The sequence below is a fragment of the Cucurbita maxima genome, unplaced genomic scaffold, assembly GCF_002738345.1.
Source record: "Cucurbita maxima cultivar Rimu unplaced genomic scaffold, Cmax_1.0 Cma_Scf00120, whole genome shotgun sequence".
Classification (NCBI taxonomy): Eukaryota; Viridiplantae; Streptophyta; class Magnoliopsida; order Cucurbitales; family Cucurbitaceae; genus Cucurbita; species Cucurbita maxima.
Genome location: NW_019272136.1, coordinates 111,979 through 129,685, shown reverse-complemented (window position 1 = coordinate 129,685; position 17,707 = coordinate 111,979). Strand labels below are relative to the sequence as shown.

At 37.4% G+C, this 17,707-nt stretch overlaps 1 protein-coding gene and 1 non-coding gene across 2 annotated transcripts; both read right to left on the bottom strand.

Moving 5' to 3' along the window:
* Window positions 1–619: 619 nt before the first annotated feature.
* LOC111473438 (beta-glucosidase BoGH3B-like) lies at window positions 620–3,306 on the bottom strand. The gene is made up of 9 exons (XM_023118932.1): window positions 3,071–3,306; window positions 2,787–2,991; window positions 2,588–2,678; window positions 2,333–2,478; window positions 1,998–2,241; window positions 1,794–1,898; window positions 1,535–1,717; window positions 1,251–1,455; window positions 620–1,151 (listed from the first exon to the last, which is right to left on the bottom strand). The coding sequence occupies exons 1-9, from the start codon at window positions 3,288–3,290 to the stop codon at window positions 664–666; spliced, it is 1,887 nt and encodes a 628-aa protein (XP_022974700.1). The 5' UTR covers window positions 3,291–3,306; the 3' UTR covers window positions 620–663.
* Window positions 3,307–7,142: 3,836 nt separating this feature from the next.
* On the bottom strand, window positions 7,143–7,248 carry LOC111473448. The gene has a single exon (XR_002715702.1). It is a non-coding gene; the product is annotated as a Plant small nucleolar RNA R71 (small nucleolar RNA).
* Window positions 7,249–17,707: the final 10,459 nt, after the last annotated feature.

Sequence of the window (17,707 nt, the reverse complement as noted above, 5' to 3'; positions counted from 1 at the left end):
CACTCCCACTCCACTCCTTTTTACACATTTAAGCTACAAATAAGCAAGCACTCCACCACTTCCACTCCACTCCTTTTTACACATTTCAGCTACAAATAAGCAAGCACTCCACCACTCCCACTCCTTCCACTGTTTCACCCCTAAAAACTAGTTCCACTACTTCTAATATCTCCAGACTCTTTTCATGGAGAAATAAGAACAAAAATAAAATAAGTATGCTATTTCTTAACCAAAAAAACTTTTATAACCAACCGACAGAATGGTTTAAATCACATGAAATTTTATGGAAGTTTTTTTTGAAGTTTTTTTTGCCGTCTACTTATGAGTATACCGTATTGGAGGCCGTTTACTTATGAGTATATGTGTACTTATATGAGTATACAGGATTGGAGGCATGTACCACTTGACACAATCACACTTGGTCAATTTGTTCTTGCGTTGCCTACGGCCAAGCGACGTATGGAGCCTCTAGTCTCGATTTTTAAAAGAAGATTTTAGAAAACGAAGGTAGAGAGAGATTTTAGATAAAGAGATTTTTGAAGGAGACATTATATAAGAAAGTAAGAGAGAGATAACAACGGCTTACAATATATATTATTGGGTAGGGGTATATAGTATACAATATTGGAGGCCGTGTACATGTAAAATAGTTGAGGCAGTCACTCATTTAGCTTTGATGGGCTCTGTAGTAAGACCATATCCCAAGGAGAAAAGAGGATCATAGTTAGGATCTCCAAAGTTCATTGGCAATTGATCAACAGTCTTGAACCAAGTTTGGGGAAGTTTCCCAATAAAATCGTAATCACCAAACAATACATCAGTAATGCCTTTTCCTTCTGTTCCTGGAAGCCAAGCAGCAACAAGTGCATCCATTGAAGAAATATAAGGTTCGATTACTACAGGCCGTCCTGAGAATATTATAACTACACATTTCATAGCGCCACAAACATCCGTGATGGTGCTTGGACCAGGGTCGGGAATTGTCAAATTCAAGCTATCACCATTAGTTTCTGCATATGGATATTCTCCCACTACAACAATGCCATAAGAAAACTCATGTGATTGGAGACTCGCCTTATTTGGTTCTTCCTCAAAGGTAACTTCTGTTTTTGGATCAACCGTTTCTTTTATAGCATCAAGTACAGTTGTACCTAACAAAAGGAGATGATATAAATATCATAGGTTAGATCACAATGTCCCAATAATTTATAAGGAAAAACTTTACAATTTACATTGTAACATTTTCATACCACTTGTAAGGTTGTTGCCACTAGCTCCTTGCCATTCGATAGTCCAACCACCACATTGATACCCGAGGTTGTTTGCATGGCTGCCAGCAACAAGTATTTTTTGCGCATTCTTTGGAAGAGGAAGCAATGGTGTTGAAGTCGATTTTCCATTCTTTAATAACACTAGTGATTTTCTTACGGCTTCTCTAGCTAGTTCTCTATGTTCCTATTGTGAGAAAAACATAAGTTAAAAACATAATTTCTATATTTTATTTTATAATATTAAAGATATTCCATATACTTACCTTTTTACCAATCTCATTAACCAAGCTGTAGTCAGCTAATGGGTTCTCAAATAAACCCATAACAAATTTGACTCTCAAAATTCTCTTCACTGCATCGTCAATTCGACTCATAGGAATTATATTAGTTTTTACCAAGTAGGTAAGGTCTTCGATGAACTCTATGTAGTTGTACGGTAGCATTATCTGTATTGAAAGGTCTGTAAATGAGCATATAATTAATTGTTGAAATACATTTTAAAGTGTTGAGCATAATACTAACCATGTCAACACCAGCCGTAACGCTTGCTATGATGGAATATGTATAATTAGCATGTGGTGGAGATGTAATCCTATCAATACCCTGCCAATCTGAGATGACAAAGCCCTATAAAGACCGAAGCAATATTAAGCTCACTTTTTATCAAATCATCAAATGTTTGCAACAAAGTGACAATCACAAAGTAGAATCAAGAAGCCATATTACCCTAAAATTAAGAGTGTTCTTGAGAAAGTCAGTAAGGAGTTCTTTGTGGGCATGCATTTTCTCTCCATTCCAGCTTGAATAAGAAGCCATAACGGTTGCAATTCCCTTAATGATCGAGGGATAGTAACCTCGCATGTGAATGCTAAGTAAGCTGTGTCTGTCTATCACTGTGTCGTTCTCGTTGATACCCTTAGTTGTTCCACCATCACCAACGAAATGTTTTGCACACCCTGCCACTTTATCTCTATGCATAAATAAATGAAAATAGTGGTTATTTTCAACACCTATACTGGTTAATATTTGAAGACGAAATTGATTAATATTTGAAGACTCACTTCCCACCGACATAAGGAACACCCTTGGGAGAATCAGGTGGAATCTCTCCTTGTAAACCTAGTATGATCTCAGTCATTTCTTGAACAATCTTGGGGTCCTCGCTGTAGCTTTCATAACATCGACCCCATCGCGGATCTTTACAAACCTAATTAAAATGGAAAAACCTCCAAAATAAATCACATGACATGATAAACAAAAATAGTAACAGAAATGTTAAGATGATCTTTATCCATTTGAATAACAAAGATAATTACCGCTACACAAGGCGCAAAAGCATACGGAATGCCAGTTGCTCTAATTTCAAGGGCAGTAGCACTCCCAATATTCTTCACGAGTTGAGGGTCTCTGTTTGTTTAATCAAAGGAAAATCATTTTTACATGAATGAATAAGCTATATGATTAGTGTTGAATATAAATAAAAAATAAAAAATAGAGAGGGAGTATTTATGTAACCTAGTAGCTCCAAGCCCAACGTTGTGAGGGAAGATGGTTGCATTATAGACATTGTTGTGGCCATGAACAGCATCAATTCCATATATCATTGGAATTCCTAGCCTAGTCGACAAAGCTCCTTTTTGGATTTCATTCACCATGTCCACCCAATCCTTAGCTGAGGCATTCTTTGATGGGCCACTACCTCCACCACTCAATACACTCCCTACATTTAATATTATATTATTCAGTATTTGTATTTTAAGAGAGTGAGGAGAGCATTAGATTAGGAGTAAGATATTTACCAATGAAATAGTTTTTCATGACATCAGCCGAAGCATTAACCCTTTCAATTTGCACCATTTGACCTATTTTTTCCTCCAAAGTCATCCGACCAAGTAGATCCTTGATTCGGACATTTAATGGTTTTGTTGGATCTTTGTATTTGGGGTGTTCTCCTGTTCCCAATGTCTCCGACAAAAACATGAGAAAAAATCCCATTAAAACAACGAGAACCTTGGTCATCTTGGATGGATCCTTGGCTGAACCCCAACTCTAAAATAGAATTAACAGGTGAAACAAAACTTTAATTATAATGTCTTCTTAATAGCTAGTGAAGCCACTTAAATGAATACAAAATTCTTAAAGGGAAAATTACCTTGAACAACACTACTAATCAATCTTATAAATAACCTAAGAGAAAATGGCTAGAAAAATTACCCACAAAAATTACCGAGGGCCAACAAAAGGAGTATTGAACACAAAACAACCCTTCTCTGCCAGGAATAACAGTGGGATGTAGAGAAGATACGATTTCTGTGCGTATAATTTTTGAAGTATTTATACAATAGGTTTTTATGGTATTCCTATTTTTTATCCTTCTCGGTTAAAAAATAGCGATTCAGATCACAATGCTAATTTTAGTGAAAGTTGTTGCACCCTTCTTTCTTTTTCTTTTATTTATCTATTTATAATTCAGTTGCAAATTTAGTTTTTAGGACGTGTGGGCGTGGAAAGCTCTCTAAGGGAGCGAATTGCTTGTAGAGATCGGCAAACGCTTATAATTTAATTGGTTGAAACTTTCACCCTTTTGTTTGCTTTGCTGCTCTTGGATCAACGTAACTTCGGTTTAGCCATCTTTCCTTGCATTTTTATTTATAGAACACTTGACCACTCGGATAATAAAGAATTTAGAAGTTCATCAACATACTCTCACTTCTATTGTGAATGAAACTAATGTAACACATGCATGTAGCAACCGCTCTTCCTCCTATTTAAATGAAGCAAATGAAGATTACAATAGTTTCTTTCAAACTACTAGTTCCCATTAAGGCTACCTACATAAAGTATTTTTGTTTTTGTAGGCTAAAAACAATATTGAAGGACGACCCGAAATAGCACGAAAGGGACCAAGGAAATGAAATACTTGAATATAATTTTATTGACTTTATTGGTTAGGCTACCCTTGTGTCATGATCTGATTTCGTCGTTATTCAAATTATAGATTGAGACGTGAACTAATGCAAAGTTGTTATAAAATTTACACATATTATATACTCACATTATATAAAATAAAATTTTCAGTTCAAAATGCAAATTTGGGAGACTGGGTATGAAAGACAAGACCAAGAGAAAAATAAAAATTGTTACAACTAGATAATCGAGGGTCGAAAATTGACCATGCAACGCAAAATAAGTAGAAATAGAAATCAACAGAAAAATTGCTGAAATTTCGTGCCGTTTAAAATTCATAGTAAAAGTTTCTCATGTATGCATTGTATGTGACCGAATACAACTAGGGGAAGAGGGATCATGACCCATGATGAAGAGGAGAAAGAAAAATGACAACCCCTAGAATGCCCAACATCCTTTATGGCTGTAAAGCACCTGCACACCCCTCACCAAACTTTTGTAACGTACCCAAGCAACCTACTTAGTAGGTTTTTATAACAAACTTTTCCAGTGGGTCATTACAGACTTGTTCTTACAACTCTAGAGATAATCCTTGCTTCTTCTAGACATGGGTAACGGTTTTAGCCAATGTTGTGAGTGTCGGTGTCCTAGTCGAGGCGCTATCTCGAGAATGAAAAATAATTCTTTCTCTGGCGGAACGTCGTGGTATATGCTAGCCTGCTCTATTCTTCCATGGGAGGTTAGCTAGCTTACCCTATCCCACAGGACCACCTAGTCACCCGAGAATGGGGAAAGCAACTCCCTCTCAAGACGGATCTGCTGAGGTAGTCCACTGGTCTATAAGTCACACATCCCTGGCCAGGGCCTAGTTCGATGATACTGGCACCAAAGTGGAAAAGGGCGAAGAAATCTCTATGGGCACCTTAGTAACAACTGAGGTTGGATGCTACCTAGTCTTTCAAAAAAATATGGTAGTGGTTCTCTAGGTCCCTTGGGTGTCTTGATAGCCTAGGCATGGACTCTCATCTCCAAAGTTCCTCTGGCTGCACTTCTTGAGCCCTTTTTTCCTTTTGCTTTAAGAGCACTAGGGTCTGGTCCGTTGATCGTTGCTCACGATCCTGTAGCGCTCGATCTACTGGAGGCATCTTTCCTTATGGCGTTGCCTACTTAACTGACTCTAGCACGGTGGGCTTAATTCTTATCTACTTTTAGGCTCTACAGGGGAAATACACACATTCACATATCGAGAGTTAATTTGCACCAAGAAATTCAAGTAATCATACATGCTCAACGAGGCAATAATATCCATCAAATACCTAGAGCGTAAATCACAAATTCCCGTCCTCCTCATATAAGTAAATGATAACTCTCTAAAAGTAGAGTTATATCAAGTTTTTTTTTAGTTAATATTGCACTCTTACTCACCATTTTCTCATTAATTACCCTATTTATTCTAATTAGCAAGCATGAAATGGGTTATTGCAGTCCAACAAAAAAAATATGATTTTGCATAAATCGATCTTAATTGTACATTTAATTGAGTTATGTGGTAAAATTTCATACATTTATGCTGAACAGTGGCAAATCTAGAAACAATTGGGGAATGACATGTTCTCGATATGATTTTAGTTTATTAAACAATTGTTGTTAATGATTTACATGTGTGTTTAATTAACTACTTCACATACATAGTTGTACTCTTATTTGCGAGAAGAGAGGGAGGAATAAAATTCTTTTTAATACTTAGTTCCATTGCAAGGAGACCTGAAGGCAATAAAAGGGTTAGAAATAATTCTTATCCTAGAGTCTTGTTAATAGAAATTAAAAAACGATTGTGGAAATAATCACCCGACATGACTCTTGGAAGTGTGCTTGGGAATCTACTAAAAGGAACTAAATTCTACCCAAAACTCAACAACTTATCTATTTAATCTCTTTTAGCATAACCTTCCTTATTATAGTTGATTTTCTCATCATTTTTAGTTTTTCAAAAGTAGTGACACTATGCTTTAATTTTGTTTAATTAGTCAAAATCACTAACACCCATTTGAATGTTACCCAAAAATTCATTTAATTTCTAGCGATAAAATTAACATAAAAAAAAAAAGGTTCTCTGTGAAATCGATAATTTATTACTCTCATAGTGTATGCTTACACTTATTCTTGTGAATTTTATATCATTTTATTATATACATCCACAAACGATCAAGTTTTCAGCGCCGTTGTCGGACAACCTAAATTAGTTTTTTTTTACTTGTTATAGATTTTCGTGAGTTGGAACCAAAAAGAGCCAAGTAAGCTGAATTTTCTATTGTTGAATTCATTGTGTAAGAATTCTATTTACTGCTACAGAATTTTCCGTTGCTGAACTTACTATTGCAAAATTCAGTGCATGAATTCACCTACGGGATTGAAATTTATTTTGGATCTCGAAATAGAGAGAACCTTTGGATGAAGGTTGAGGGAGAAAAAGAAAATGATAGAACAAAACATACAACAAATAGAACTTGGAGCCCAACTGGATCGGGAGTTTGAAAATCGAGCGATGATGGCTAATCAAGAGAGAATTACTACTAATGTCATTCATTTAGCAAATGACAAAGAAAGAGCAATCCGAGCATATGCACACCCAACTGTGGAAATCCATGCATTATTAGACTCGAAATGCAAGCAATCACTTTTGAGCTAAAGCACGTGATGTTTCAAATGTTGCAAACTATTGGGCAATTTCATGGACTACCGTCGGAAGATCCCTACCCACATCTAAAGTCATTTTTGGGAGTTAGTGACTCATTTCGATTCCAAGGAGAGGATAGAGATGTGATTCAATTAAGCTTATTTCCTTATTCTTTGAGGGATGATGCTAAATCATGGTTGAATATCTTAGCACCGAGAACAATTGGTTCTTGGAATAGTCTAGCAGAAATTTTTTTGATAATGTATTTTCCACCCACTAGAAACGACGGTTCAGGAATGAGATTGTTGCTTTTCAAAAGTTTGAAGATGAGACATTAAGTGAAGTTTGGAAAAAATTTAAGGAGATGCTTAGAAAGTGTCCTCACCATGGACTATCTAATTGTACACATATGGAGACTTTTTACAATGGATTGAATATTGCTACTAAACAAGTAGTGGATGCTCCCGCCAATGGAGCTATTTTGTCAAAGACATACAATGAAGCATATGAGATCCTAGAAAGAATAGCATCTAACAATTGTCAATGGGCCGATGTGAGAAGCAATCCAGGAAAGAAGACCCGAGGATACTTGAAGATGATCTTTGTCCTCTATCGATTCTCAATTAGCTCCGGAAACTAATATGTTACAAAATCTAGCGTTGGGACAAGACTGCATGAACAAAGCACCCGTCCATACAGCTGCTGTAATGAACCAGATATATGTCAAATCTTGTGTATATTATGGAGAAACACACTTTTGATCAATATCCAAGTAATCCGGCCACAATTTTTTATGTGGGGAATGAAGCTAGTCAAGGCAACCCGAAAAATAATCCTTTATCAAACACTTATAATCTAGGGTGGAGAAATCATCCAAACTTCTCATGGAAGGGACAAGGTTCATACAACTAACAAATGCCACCTAAAGCAATCTATCCTCCAGGTTTTGGATTGCAAAATCAATTGGCATATGGTTCTCAACAAGTGTCAAGAGAAAGGAACTAGCCAAGCTCAATACGCACCGGGGACATCTCTTGAGAGCCTAACAAAGGAATATATGCCCAAAAATGATGTCGTAATACAAAGTCAGCAAGCCTCATTGCAAAATTTGGAAGTTCAAGTAGGTCATTAGCAACTGAGTTACATAATAAGCCTCTTGGGAAGTTGCCAGCAGACACCGAAACACCAAAAAGAGAAGGCAAAAAGCAATGTCAAGCAATAGAGTTGAGAAGTGGGAAAGAAATACCCAGCAAGGGAGAAAAAATTGTAGAACACGGTGATAGGTACTCTCAAGAAGCTATTGATACACAACAGAGAAATGAGGAAGCTGCTATACAGAAAGAACACAACAAGGATTATGCAGAAACTGAGGAGTCTCCTAAAATGCAAACAACAACTAACCGTGGACAAGAGAGTAGAACATACACACCAACACTTCCTTTTCCACAAAGAATCAAAAGAAAGAAAGAGGAAGCCCATTTTGAGAAGTTTATGGACATTCGGAAGGAAATTCATATAAACATATCTCTAGTGGAGACTTGAAAATGCCAAATTATGTGAAATTTTTTAAGGATGTACTCACTAATAGAAGAAAATTTGAAAAATTCAAGGTGGTGTCACTAAATGAAGAGTGCAGTGCAATTTTGAAAAACAAAATCCCACTAAAAGATAAAGAACAAGGTTCGTTCATTATTCCCGTATCAATTGGAGAAAAGGAGCTAGGTAAAGCATTATGTGACTTGAGGGCAAGCATCAACTTAATGTCTCTATCCATCTACAAGAAGTTACAGATTGGAGAAGCTAGACCGACTACTGTCACCTTAAAACTAGCTGATAGGTCCATCACTTACTCCTAAGGAAAGATCAAAGATATTTTATTTCAAGTGAATAAATTCTTATTTCAAGTGAATAAATTCTTATTTCTTGCATATTTTATTATTTTGGACTATGAAGCCAATCATGATATACCAATTATTTCGGGGAGGCCATTTTTAAAGACCGGAAGAACACATCTAGTAGATGTTTACAAGGAAACCATAACGTTAAGAATGGGTGACCAAAAAGTTGAATTTAATATCAACGACAACATGAAATATCCAGCAATGGCAGAAGAATGCTCAACAATATATGAATTGGCAGAACAACCAGCAGTTGAGGAATGAGATGGTGGGGAAACTGAGTAGGAAGAAGACCACTGCTGTAATGACAAAACAAAATAGTTAATAACTTTAGGTAAATTCAGTAGAACTTTTGAATCACTAGAATTTGATGGAAGAAAAGGTTCACCAATGAAGCCATCTATTGAGGAACCACGGTAGCATAGCTGGACTTGAAACAACTACCTCCTAACCTTAAATATACATATTTAGATGACAAGGAGATATTACCATCATAATCTCAACAACACTATCTTCAAGAGGATATGCTCCTAGAACCATTGAAGAAGCACAAGGGGGTGATAGGTTGGTCAATGGCTGATATAAAAGGGATTAGTCCTTCACCATGCATGCACAAGATAAAATTGAAGGACAATTTAAATTCATTGAGCAATAAAGACGATTAAATCTCATAATGAACGAGGTTGTTAGAAAGAAGATTATCAAATGGCTAGATGTTGGAATAATATATTCAATTGCAAAAAATAGTTGGGTTAGCCCTATTCAATGTGATCCGAAGAAAGGAGGGATAACAGTAATGGAAAATGAGAACAATGTATTGATCCTCCCTAGAATAGTAAAAGGATGAAGGGTTTGTATGGATTATAGAAAACAAAACAAAGTGACACCTAAGGATCATTTTGTTAAATAAATCTCATTAATTTGTGAAATAAATCTCACACACTAATGATAGAACGCTCTTATACCAATTTGTGAAAGAATACTACTCGCGTATTTGTGAAAGAGATATAGAGAGTGGAGAGACAAAAGAGACAAATAACACTGAATTTAAAAAAAAAAAAAAAAAAAAAATTCTATTACTTGTCTGTAATTTCCTTTTTCTTTGCTCTATTCTTTTTCCTTTGCTCTATTTCTTTACTCTCTAACTTTACAATAGAAAGGTTCTAACTCTAATAATAGGTATGAGAGTATCTCCGCCATTATTCCTACAAATCCTACAAAGGCTCTTGGTATTTTCTTTCCCGGCTAACTTTCCAAATTAAACTCTACTCACAAATTAACTAAAATTGGCATTTAGCATTTTAAAGTTTATTCAACAAAACTCTCCCATAAACTTTTAAGTGCTCTCTTCAACTACTCCACTTGCGCGGTTCTCATTTTCTTGAGCTCAGTCGTGGTTTCTTCAATTTCCTCTCCTTCTCCTCTAGCAGCAAACTAAGCTTGTCCTTTTATGACGAAACTTAATTTGGAGCTTCTAAAAAACAGCCCATTTGAGACCGCAAATCCTAATTTCTCCCGATTTTAGCCACGCTTGACTCAGTCAAAGACTATTGGAATTTATGCCTTAAAACCTCGTAATTAATTATTTAGTTTTTAACAATAATTTTTATTATTTTATTTCTAATTTAATTGTTATGCATGGTATGAAAATTCAAGGTTATTAATGTAATCTTGAACAGTATGTGGTTGACATAAAAGAGAATCTTGTTCAAGTAATAACCTAAAGCGTCTATAGTATATGGATAAGGTTGGGTGCTTTATCCGGGTAACACTATTGATACAACCCACTTTGTAATCGTTACAAATGATTTGATCCAAATCGTTTATGTGGAGACATGTAAGTGGGGTATCCTATACAATGAATTTGTATAAGACTGGACCAAGAAATATTTAATCTCTCTCTTTATAAATCCGTTAATTGAGAAACTTAATATTTCACATGATGATCATATGCGACTCGATCTTAATCTTTAAGTGAGTTATAAATTTTTGCCTATGAGGGCTTATCCATTCATTTACATGGGTGAGAATGGCTCTTTTAGCCGATTTAATATTTAATTTACATGGGTGAGGGCTTGTCCTTTTTTGACGAAACTTAATTTGGAGCTTCTTGAAAACAACCTATTTCAGACAACAACTCCTCATTTCTCCCGTTCTCAACCACGCTCGACTCAGTCAAACACGTCATAGCTTCTTTCAGTTTACTCAATTCCCTTCGCAGGTCCACAACCACATTTTCCACTTCCACTTTTGCCTCCTACATTTCAGCTTTATCAAGAGTGATTATCTCAATCGTGTGTCATAAACTCACTCCTCCTATTCGACCCGATTCAGATTCACGTCAAGTGAGTCTCTCTGTTGAGTAAGCATCTCTACATCTTTATCCACGGCAGTTTTTGGTTGTTGCTCTGAATCTCTGTTCTCCTCTTCATGATCTGGCAGTTCCTTTGGCTCGTTCGCTGATCGTGTGGGTTTCTTCTTCGCCATTGTTTTGGGATTTTGAAGGGACTGCGGCTTGCAGTTGCATCATCTGTTTCTCATGTTCAATATGCATTTCTACCCTCCTTTCTCTCCATTCCATCTTTTCTTCTTCTATTTTCTCTTCCATTTTCATCCTCTTTCTTCTTTCTTCCTCAAATTCCCTTTCTCTCCATTGAAGCTCTCTCTCTCTTTGAGCTCAAGCTCTCTGTTATCCAGTTGTTCATCCTTCTTCAATTTTCTTGTCTTCTATTTCACGATTTTGCCAAATCCGCTGCGTATCACCTCATTTCCAACGGCTTCCATCGCCTCACGACTACCGCCATCGTCTTTCGTGTCGCTGTGTTTTTTTGCTTTCAAATCTTCATTTTGGGTCATCAAAAGAATACCTTCATTTGGTGCGTTATCCAAAGCTAGGTTGATCGTTTCTTCCACCTTTTTATCGGCTCAACAATGTCTTGCAAAATACCCCACTCAATTGTAACATTTGTTGGAGTTACAATCATTCACATAGTGACCATATTTTTTACATTTGTAGCACTGAATGTTGGAATAAATCGATCGGCCGCCTCTTCCTCAACTACGTCCTTTTCCACGCCAATTTGCTTGGCTCGACTGTCCCTTCTCCTTATAGTATCCTTCATTATTGCTGCCTTGACCACCTCGCCATTTCTGCGACTTCCACGACCACAACCTCTACCTTGAAAATTTTGAGAGTAGAGTACCTTTTCATTTTTTATTGATGCCTTGGTTTGTAGTGCTTGATCAAGTGTTTACTCCTTCTTACGTTGCTCATGTGCCTCAAGAAACCGGGGAGCTCATCGACTGTGAACGTTGCTAGGTTCTTTGACTCTTCTATTGCACATACAACATTCTCGAAGTTGTTGGTTAATGACCTCAAGATCTCCACAACTCGAGTCTCGGGTAACATTTCTCCGTTTTGATTGAGTTGGTTTACCACAGTCTGTACACGTGTGATGTAGTCAGATACATTTTCTAACTCCTTCATCTTCATGCTCTCCAACTCTCCAGGAAGAGTTTGGAGACACACTTGCTTGACTCGGTCGGTTCCTTTTAACACTTTTCCTAAATTGTCCCACACTTCTTTTGAAGTAGTTGCACTGACAATCTTCTCAAAGCCCGACTTGTCAGTGGCTTGGAACAACATGTATAGTGTCGCCTTATCCTTTGATCGCACCTCTTTTAAATAGGTAAGTTTGCATATTCCTAACATGGTATCAGAGACATTCGAGCTTATGCTCAAAGTGGACAATATCATACCATTGTAGAGAGTTGTGATTCGTAACATGGTATCAGAGCTATTTCACAAATTGGTATCAGAGCCGATGGCGAATGTGATTGGTCAAATGTCGTTACCACAACTAACGAAGACATACTATGAGAATTGGAGCATCCAAATGAAAGTTTTTCTCAGTTCTCAAGATGCATGGGAGGTGATCGAAGAAGGTTTCGAAGAACCAAAGAATATCATGGGTTATACGGCGACACAAAACAAGGCGTTAAAAAATTGCGATCAAAGGATAAGGCGACATTATACATGTTGTTCTGAGCCGTTGACGAGTCGAGCTTTAAGAAGATTGTCAGGGCAACTATTTCAAAAGAAGCGTGGGACACTTTAGGAAAAGTGTACAAAGGAATCGACCGAGTCAAGCAAGTGCGTCTCCAAACTCTTCATGGCGAGTTGGAGAGCATGAAGATGAAGGAGTCAGAAAATGTATCTGACTACATTACGCACGTACAGACTGTGGTAAACCAACTAAATCGAAACGGAGAAATGTTACTCGAGACGCGGGTTGTGGAGAAGATCTTGAGGTCATTAACCAACAACTTCAAGAATGTTGTATGTGCAATAGAAGAGTCAAAGGACTTAGCGATGTTCACAGTCGATGAGCTCGCCGGTTCTCTTGAGGCACACGAGCAACGTAAGAAAAAGGAGGAAACACTTGATCAGGCACTTCAATTCAAGGCATCTATCAAAGGTGAAAAGATACTCTACTCTCAAAATGCTCAAAAGTAGAGGCTATGGTTGTGGAAGTCGCGGAAATGGTCGAGGTGGTCAAGGCAATAGCAATGAAGGACATTATAAGGAGAAGAGACAATTGAGCCAAGCAAATTGGTGTGGGATAGAACGCAGTCAAGAATATTATTTCAACATTCAGTGCTATAAATGTCACAAATATGGTCACTATACGAATGATTGTAACTTCGACAAATGTTACAATTATGACAGAGTGGGGTATTCTGCAAGAGATTGTCGAGCCGAGAAAAAGGTGGAAGAAATGATCAACCTATCCTTGAATGACGCAACAAATGAAGGTATTCTCTAGATGGCCCAAAATGAAGATTTGAAAGTAGTCGTGAGGCAGTGGAAGTCATTGGAAATGAGGTGACACGTAGCGGATTTGACAAAATCGCGATATCAAAGATGAGAAAATCGAAGAAGAATGAACAACCAGATAACAGAGTGTTTGAGCTAGAAGAGAGAGAGCTCCAATGGCGAAAGAGGATCTTGAATGTTGAAGGTTAGTTTTTGTTTTAAATAAACTTAATGTAACTCTAATTAATTTGGTAGGTTAAGAAAACTAATTTGGAAAAGCCAAAAGGAAAAGGTCACTAGTTATTTTAGAAAATTATGGTATGAGAGTTTCTCACCCTATTATTACTATTATTAGTAATAGAAGACATTAATACCTAATCCTTTACGGTAAATAAAGAGTAATAGTAGAGAGCAAGATAAAAGAAAAACAAGAAGTATAGTGTAATAGAAACACGTTTTTTCAGTATTCTTTGTCTCCTTGTCTCTCCCCTCTCGACATCTCCTTCACAAGTACACGAGTAGTATTTTCTCAAAGTTGTATCGGAGTGTTTGATTGTTAGTGAGTGTGAGATTACTTCACAAATTAGTGAGTTTTATTTTAACAAATTGATATCAGAGCCGATAGAAAATATGATGGGTCAAATGTCGCTACTGTGATTAACGAAGATGAACTACGAGAAATGGAGCATCCAAATGAAAGCTCTTCTCAACTCTCAAGATGCATGGGAGGTGGTCAAAGAAGGTTTCGAAGAACCAAAGGATACCAAGGGTTATACGGCAGCACAAAACAAGGCGTTAAAAGAATTGCGATCAAAGGATAAGGTGGCATTATACATGTTGTTTCGGACCGTTGACGTGTCAGGCTTTGAGAAGATTGTCAAGGCAACTACTTCACAAGAAGCGTGAGACACTTTATAAAAAGTGTTCAAAGAAACCGACTGAGTCAAGCAAGTGCATCTCCAAACTCTTTGTGGCGAGTTGGAGAGCATGAAGATGGAGTCAGAAAATGTATATGACAACATTATGCCTGCATAGACTGTTGTACATCAACTAAAGCGAAATGGAGAAATGTTACCCGAGACACGGGTTGTGGAGAATATCTTGAGGTCGTTAACCGACAACTTTGAGAATGTTATATGTGCGATAGAAGAGTTAAAGAACCTAGTGACGTTCACGGTCGATGAGCTCGCCAGTTCTCTCGAGGCACACGAGCAACATAAGAAGAAGAAGGAGGAGACACTCGATCAAGCACTTCAAACCAAAGCATCAATAAAAGATGAAAAGGTACTTTACTCTCAAAATATTCAAGGTAGAGGTCGTGGAAGTTGCAAAAATGGTCGAGGTAGTCAAGGCAGTAGTAATGAAGGACATTATAAGGAGAAGAGACAGTCAAGCCAAGTAAATTGGCGCCGATCAACCTATTCCAACATTTAGCGCTATAAATGTCAAAAATATGTCACTATGCGAATAATGGTAACTTCGACAAATGTTTCAATTGTGGCAAAGTGGGGCATGTTGCAAAAGATTGTTGAGCCGAAAAAGGGTGGAAGGAACAACCTATTAGATAAAAGCCTGAGGTTTCCTTATTTAGCTTTTACACGTTTTACTCAAATTGAATATTTTCTTTTGACTATTTGACAAACACGTCGAATGGATAACCCTTTTTTCGGTGGCCATTTGGAGGGAACCTTATTTAGCTTTTACACGTTTTACTCAAATTGAATATTTTCTTTTGACTATTTGACAAACACGTCGAATGGATAACCCTTTTTTCGGTGGCCATTTGGAGGGAAGTGGCATAGATTTTGTTGGCCACTTTTGGCCATTTTTAGGATACAATAATTATTTAAATAAGTGAATCTCATGAGAAACAAAATCACGCTTTCTTCCGTAAATCAAATCCCAAGATTTCTCTCTTTTATTTTCTATTTTCATTTTCTTCCAACAAATTTCCTTCGGTTGTTTTTTACTCCATTGACGATTTTCTCTCAATTGTCAAATAGCCTTGGAAGACGTAACAAATGAAAGTCTTCTCTTGATGGCTCAAGAAGACAACGTCAACAAGGACACTTTGTGATACCTCAACTCAGGGGCCAACAATCATGTGCGGTCACGAGTACCTATTCAAAGAGATTGAAAAGATTGAAGATGGTCATGTGTCATTTGGAGATGCGTCAAAGGTGGAGGTCAAAGGCCGAGGTACGATACATTTCTTGCAAAAGGATGGTGTAATGGGGTCAATCCAAGATGCTTATTACGTAACAGATCTCAATACCAACATATTGAGTATGGGGCAACTCACAGAGAAAGGTTACTCAATATTCTTAAAGGACCGCCTACTGCACCTGAAGGATAAGCGACCCTGCTCGGGATGGACCCCACAAATATATGTATTTTCGCACTTTGCATTTTCTTCTACTTGAATCATTCTTATGTGTTGTTAGGTCGATGCTCTAACCACTTGAACTATTCAACTTGACTGTTGATAAAGTTGGCTCCTCTGCAATGATATACCACCGATGGTTTAAACCTGGCTCTGATACCACTTGTTGACTTCGGCAATTGAGAGGAAAATGTCGACGAGTAAAAACCGGTCGAAGGAAATCTTCTTCGAAGAAAAAGAATAATGGAAAACAAAGGAGACAGAATATTGACCCGATGATTTTTATTTGATTTAGTTTAACGTATTTAAATAACNTAGGTCGATGCTCTAACCACTTGAACTATTCAACTTGACTGTTGATAAAGTTGGCTCCTCTGCAATGATATACCACCGATGGTTTAAACCTGGCTCTGATACCACTTGTTGACTTCGGCAATTGAGAGAAAAATGTCGACGAGTAAAAACCGGTCGAAGGAAATCTTCTTCGAAGAAAAAGAATAATGGAAAACAAAAAATGTCGACGAGTAAAAACCGGTCGAAGGAAATCTTCTTCGAAGAAAAAGAATAATGGAAAACAAAGGAGACAGAATATTGACCCGATGATTTTTATTTGATTTAGTTTAACGTATTTAAATAACCAACCTATCCTAAATTTAGGAGCAGTGGGCACAAACTTGCACAAAGTTAGCCAAAATGGCCTGCAAAAATTACATTTTTTCATTAAATGGGGAGAGTTAATTCAGATTTTTCAAAAGTCAAAACCAACTAACGAAATCTAAAGAAACCATAGCATTTATCTAACAGCTACCACCTAAGGCAAATAACTAGCATGCATAATGTCCAAGTGAATCCGACAAGTATTTCTTCCTAACACCAGGTGGTGACTTACCTGGTTGACTAGTGTTTCTATGCCAGTAAAGTGTCCAAAAATATTGATATCATTTAATTAAGTCCCTATTCACATAAAAATAGTATTAAAACTAGAATCGGGACAATAATCGGGCAAACAGAGGGCAANCCAACTAACGAAATCTAAAGAAACCATAGCATTTATCTAACAGCTACCACCTAAGGCAAATAACTAGCATGCATAATGTCCAAGTGAATCCGACAAGTATTTCTTCCTAACACCAGGTGGTGACTTACTTGGTTGACTAGTGTTTCTATGCCAGTAAAGTGTCCAAAAATATTGATATCATTTAATTAAGTCCCTATGGTTGACTAGTGTTTCTATGCCAGTAAAGTGTCCAAAAATATTGATATCATTTAATTAAGTCCCTATTCACATAAAAATAGTATTAAAACTAGAATCGGGACAATAATCGGGCAAACAGAGGGCAAACGAGCCAAAACAGGCGTCTCACGCGCCCTCACGCGTCAGCTGTGCACCGACCACGCATGAGGAAGTGCACTAGTCGCAAGCCGCACGTGCGGCTGCTACTGCACAATCGCGGGTCAGGTAATCCAGTTCGGCTCTGCTCGACTAGGGTTTGTGGTTTGGCTCAAGGTTTACAGGCGACACGTGTCGTCGTCTTACTAGAGCTGCGTTGCTCCATCCGACGATTGACACGTCTCCAGCACCTGTCGAGCTGCCCTCTGCACTTGCCAGCCGACATAGAGTCTCTTCCTTTTTTTTTTTTCTTCTTCTTCTTCTTCTCTCCCCACTGCAATTCGTAACACAGAGTCACATTTCTGATTTCATATCTTTTGATTCAGAGTTCGGATCGATATGATTTCTTCGGCAAGGTTCTAGAT

What these genes read in the sequence shown, in the direction of transcription:
- LOC111473438 (XM_023118932.1), bottom strand. Translation starts at nt 3,290, where the DNA reads ATGACCAAGGTTCTCGTTGTTTTAATGGGATTTTTTCTCATGTTTTTG. An exon ending in TTACGGCTGGTGTTGACATG is followed by an intron (nt 1,718 to 1,793) that starts GTTAGTATTATG and finishes CTTTCAATACAG; the next exon opens with ATAATGCTACCGTACAACTA. An exon ending in TTAATGAGATTGGTAAAAAG is followed by an intron (nt 1,456 to 1,534) that starts GTAAGTATATGG and finishes TTCTCACAATAG; the next exon opens with GAACATAGAGAACTAGCTAG.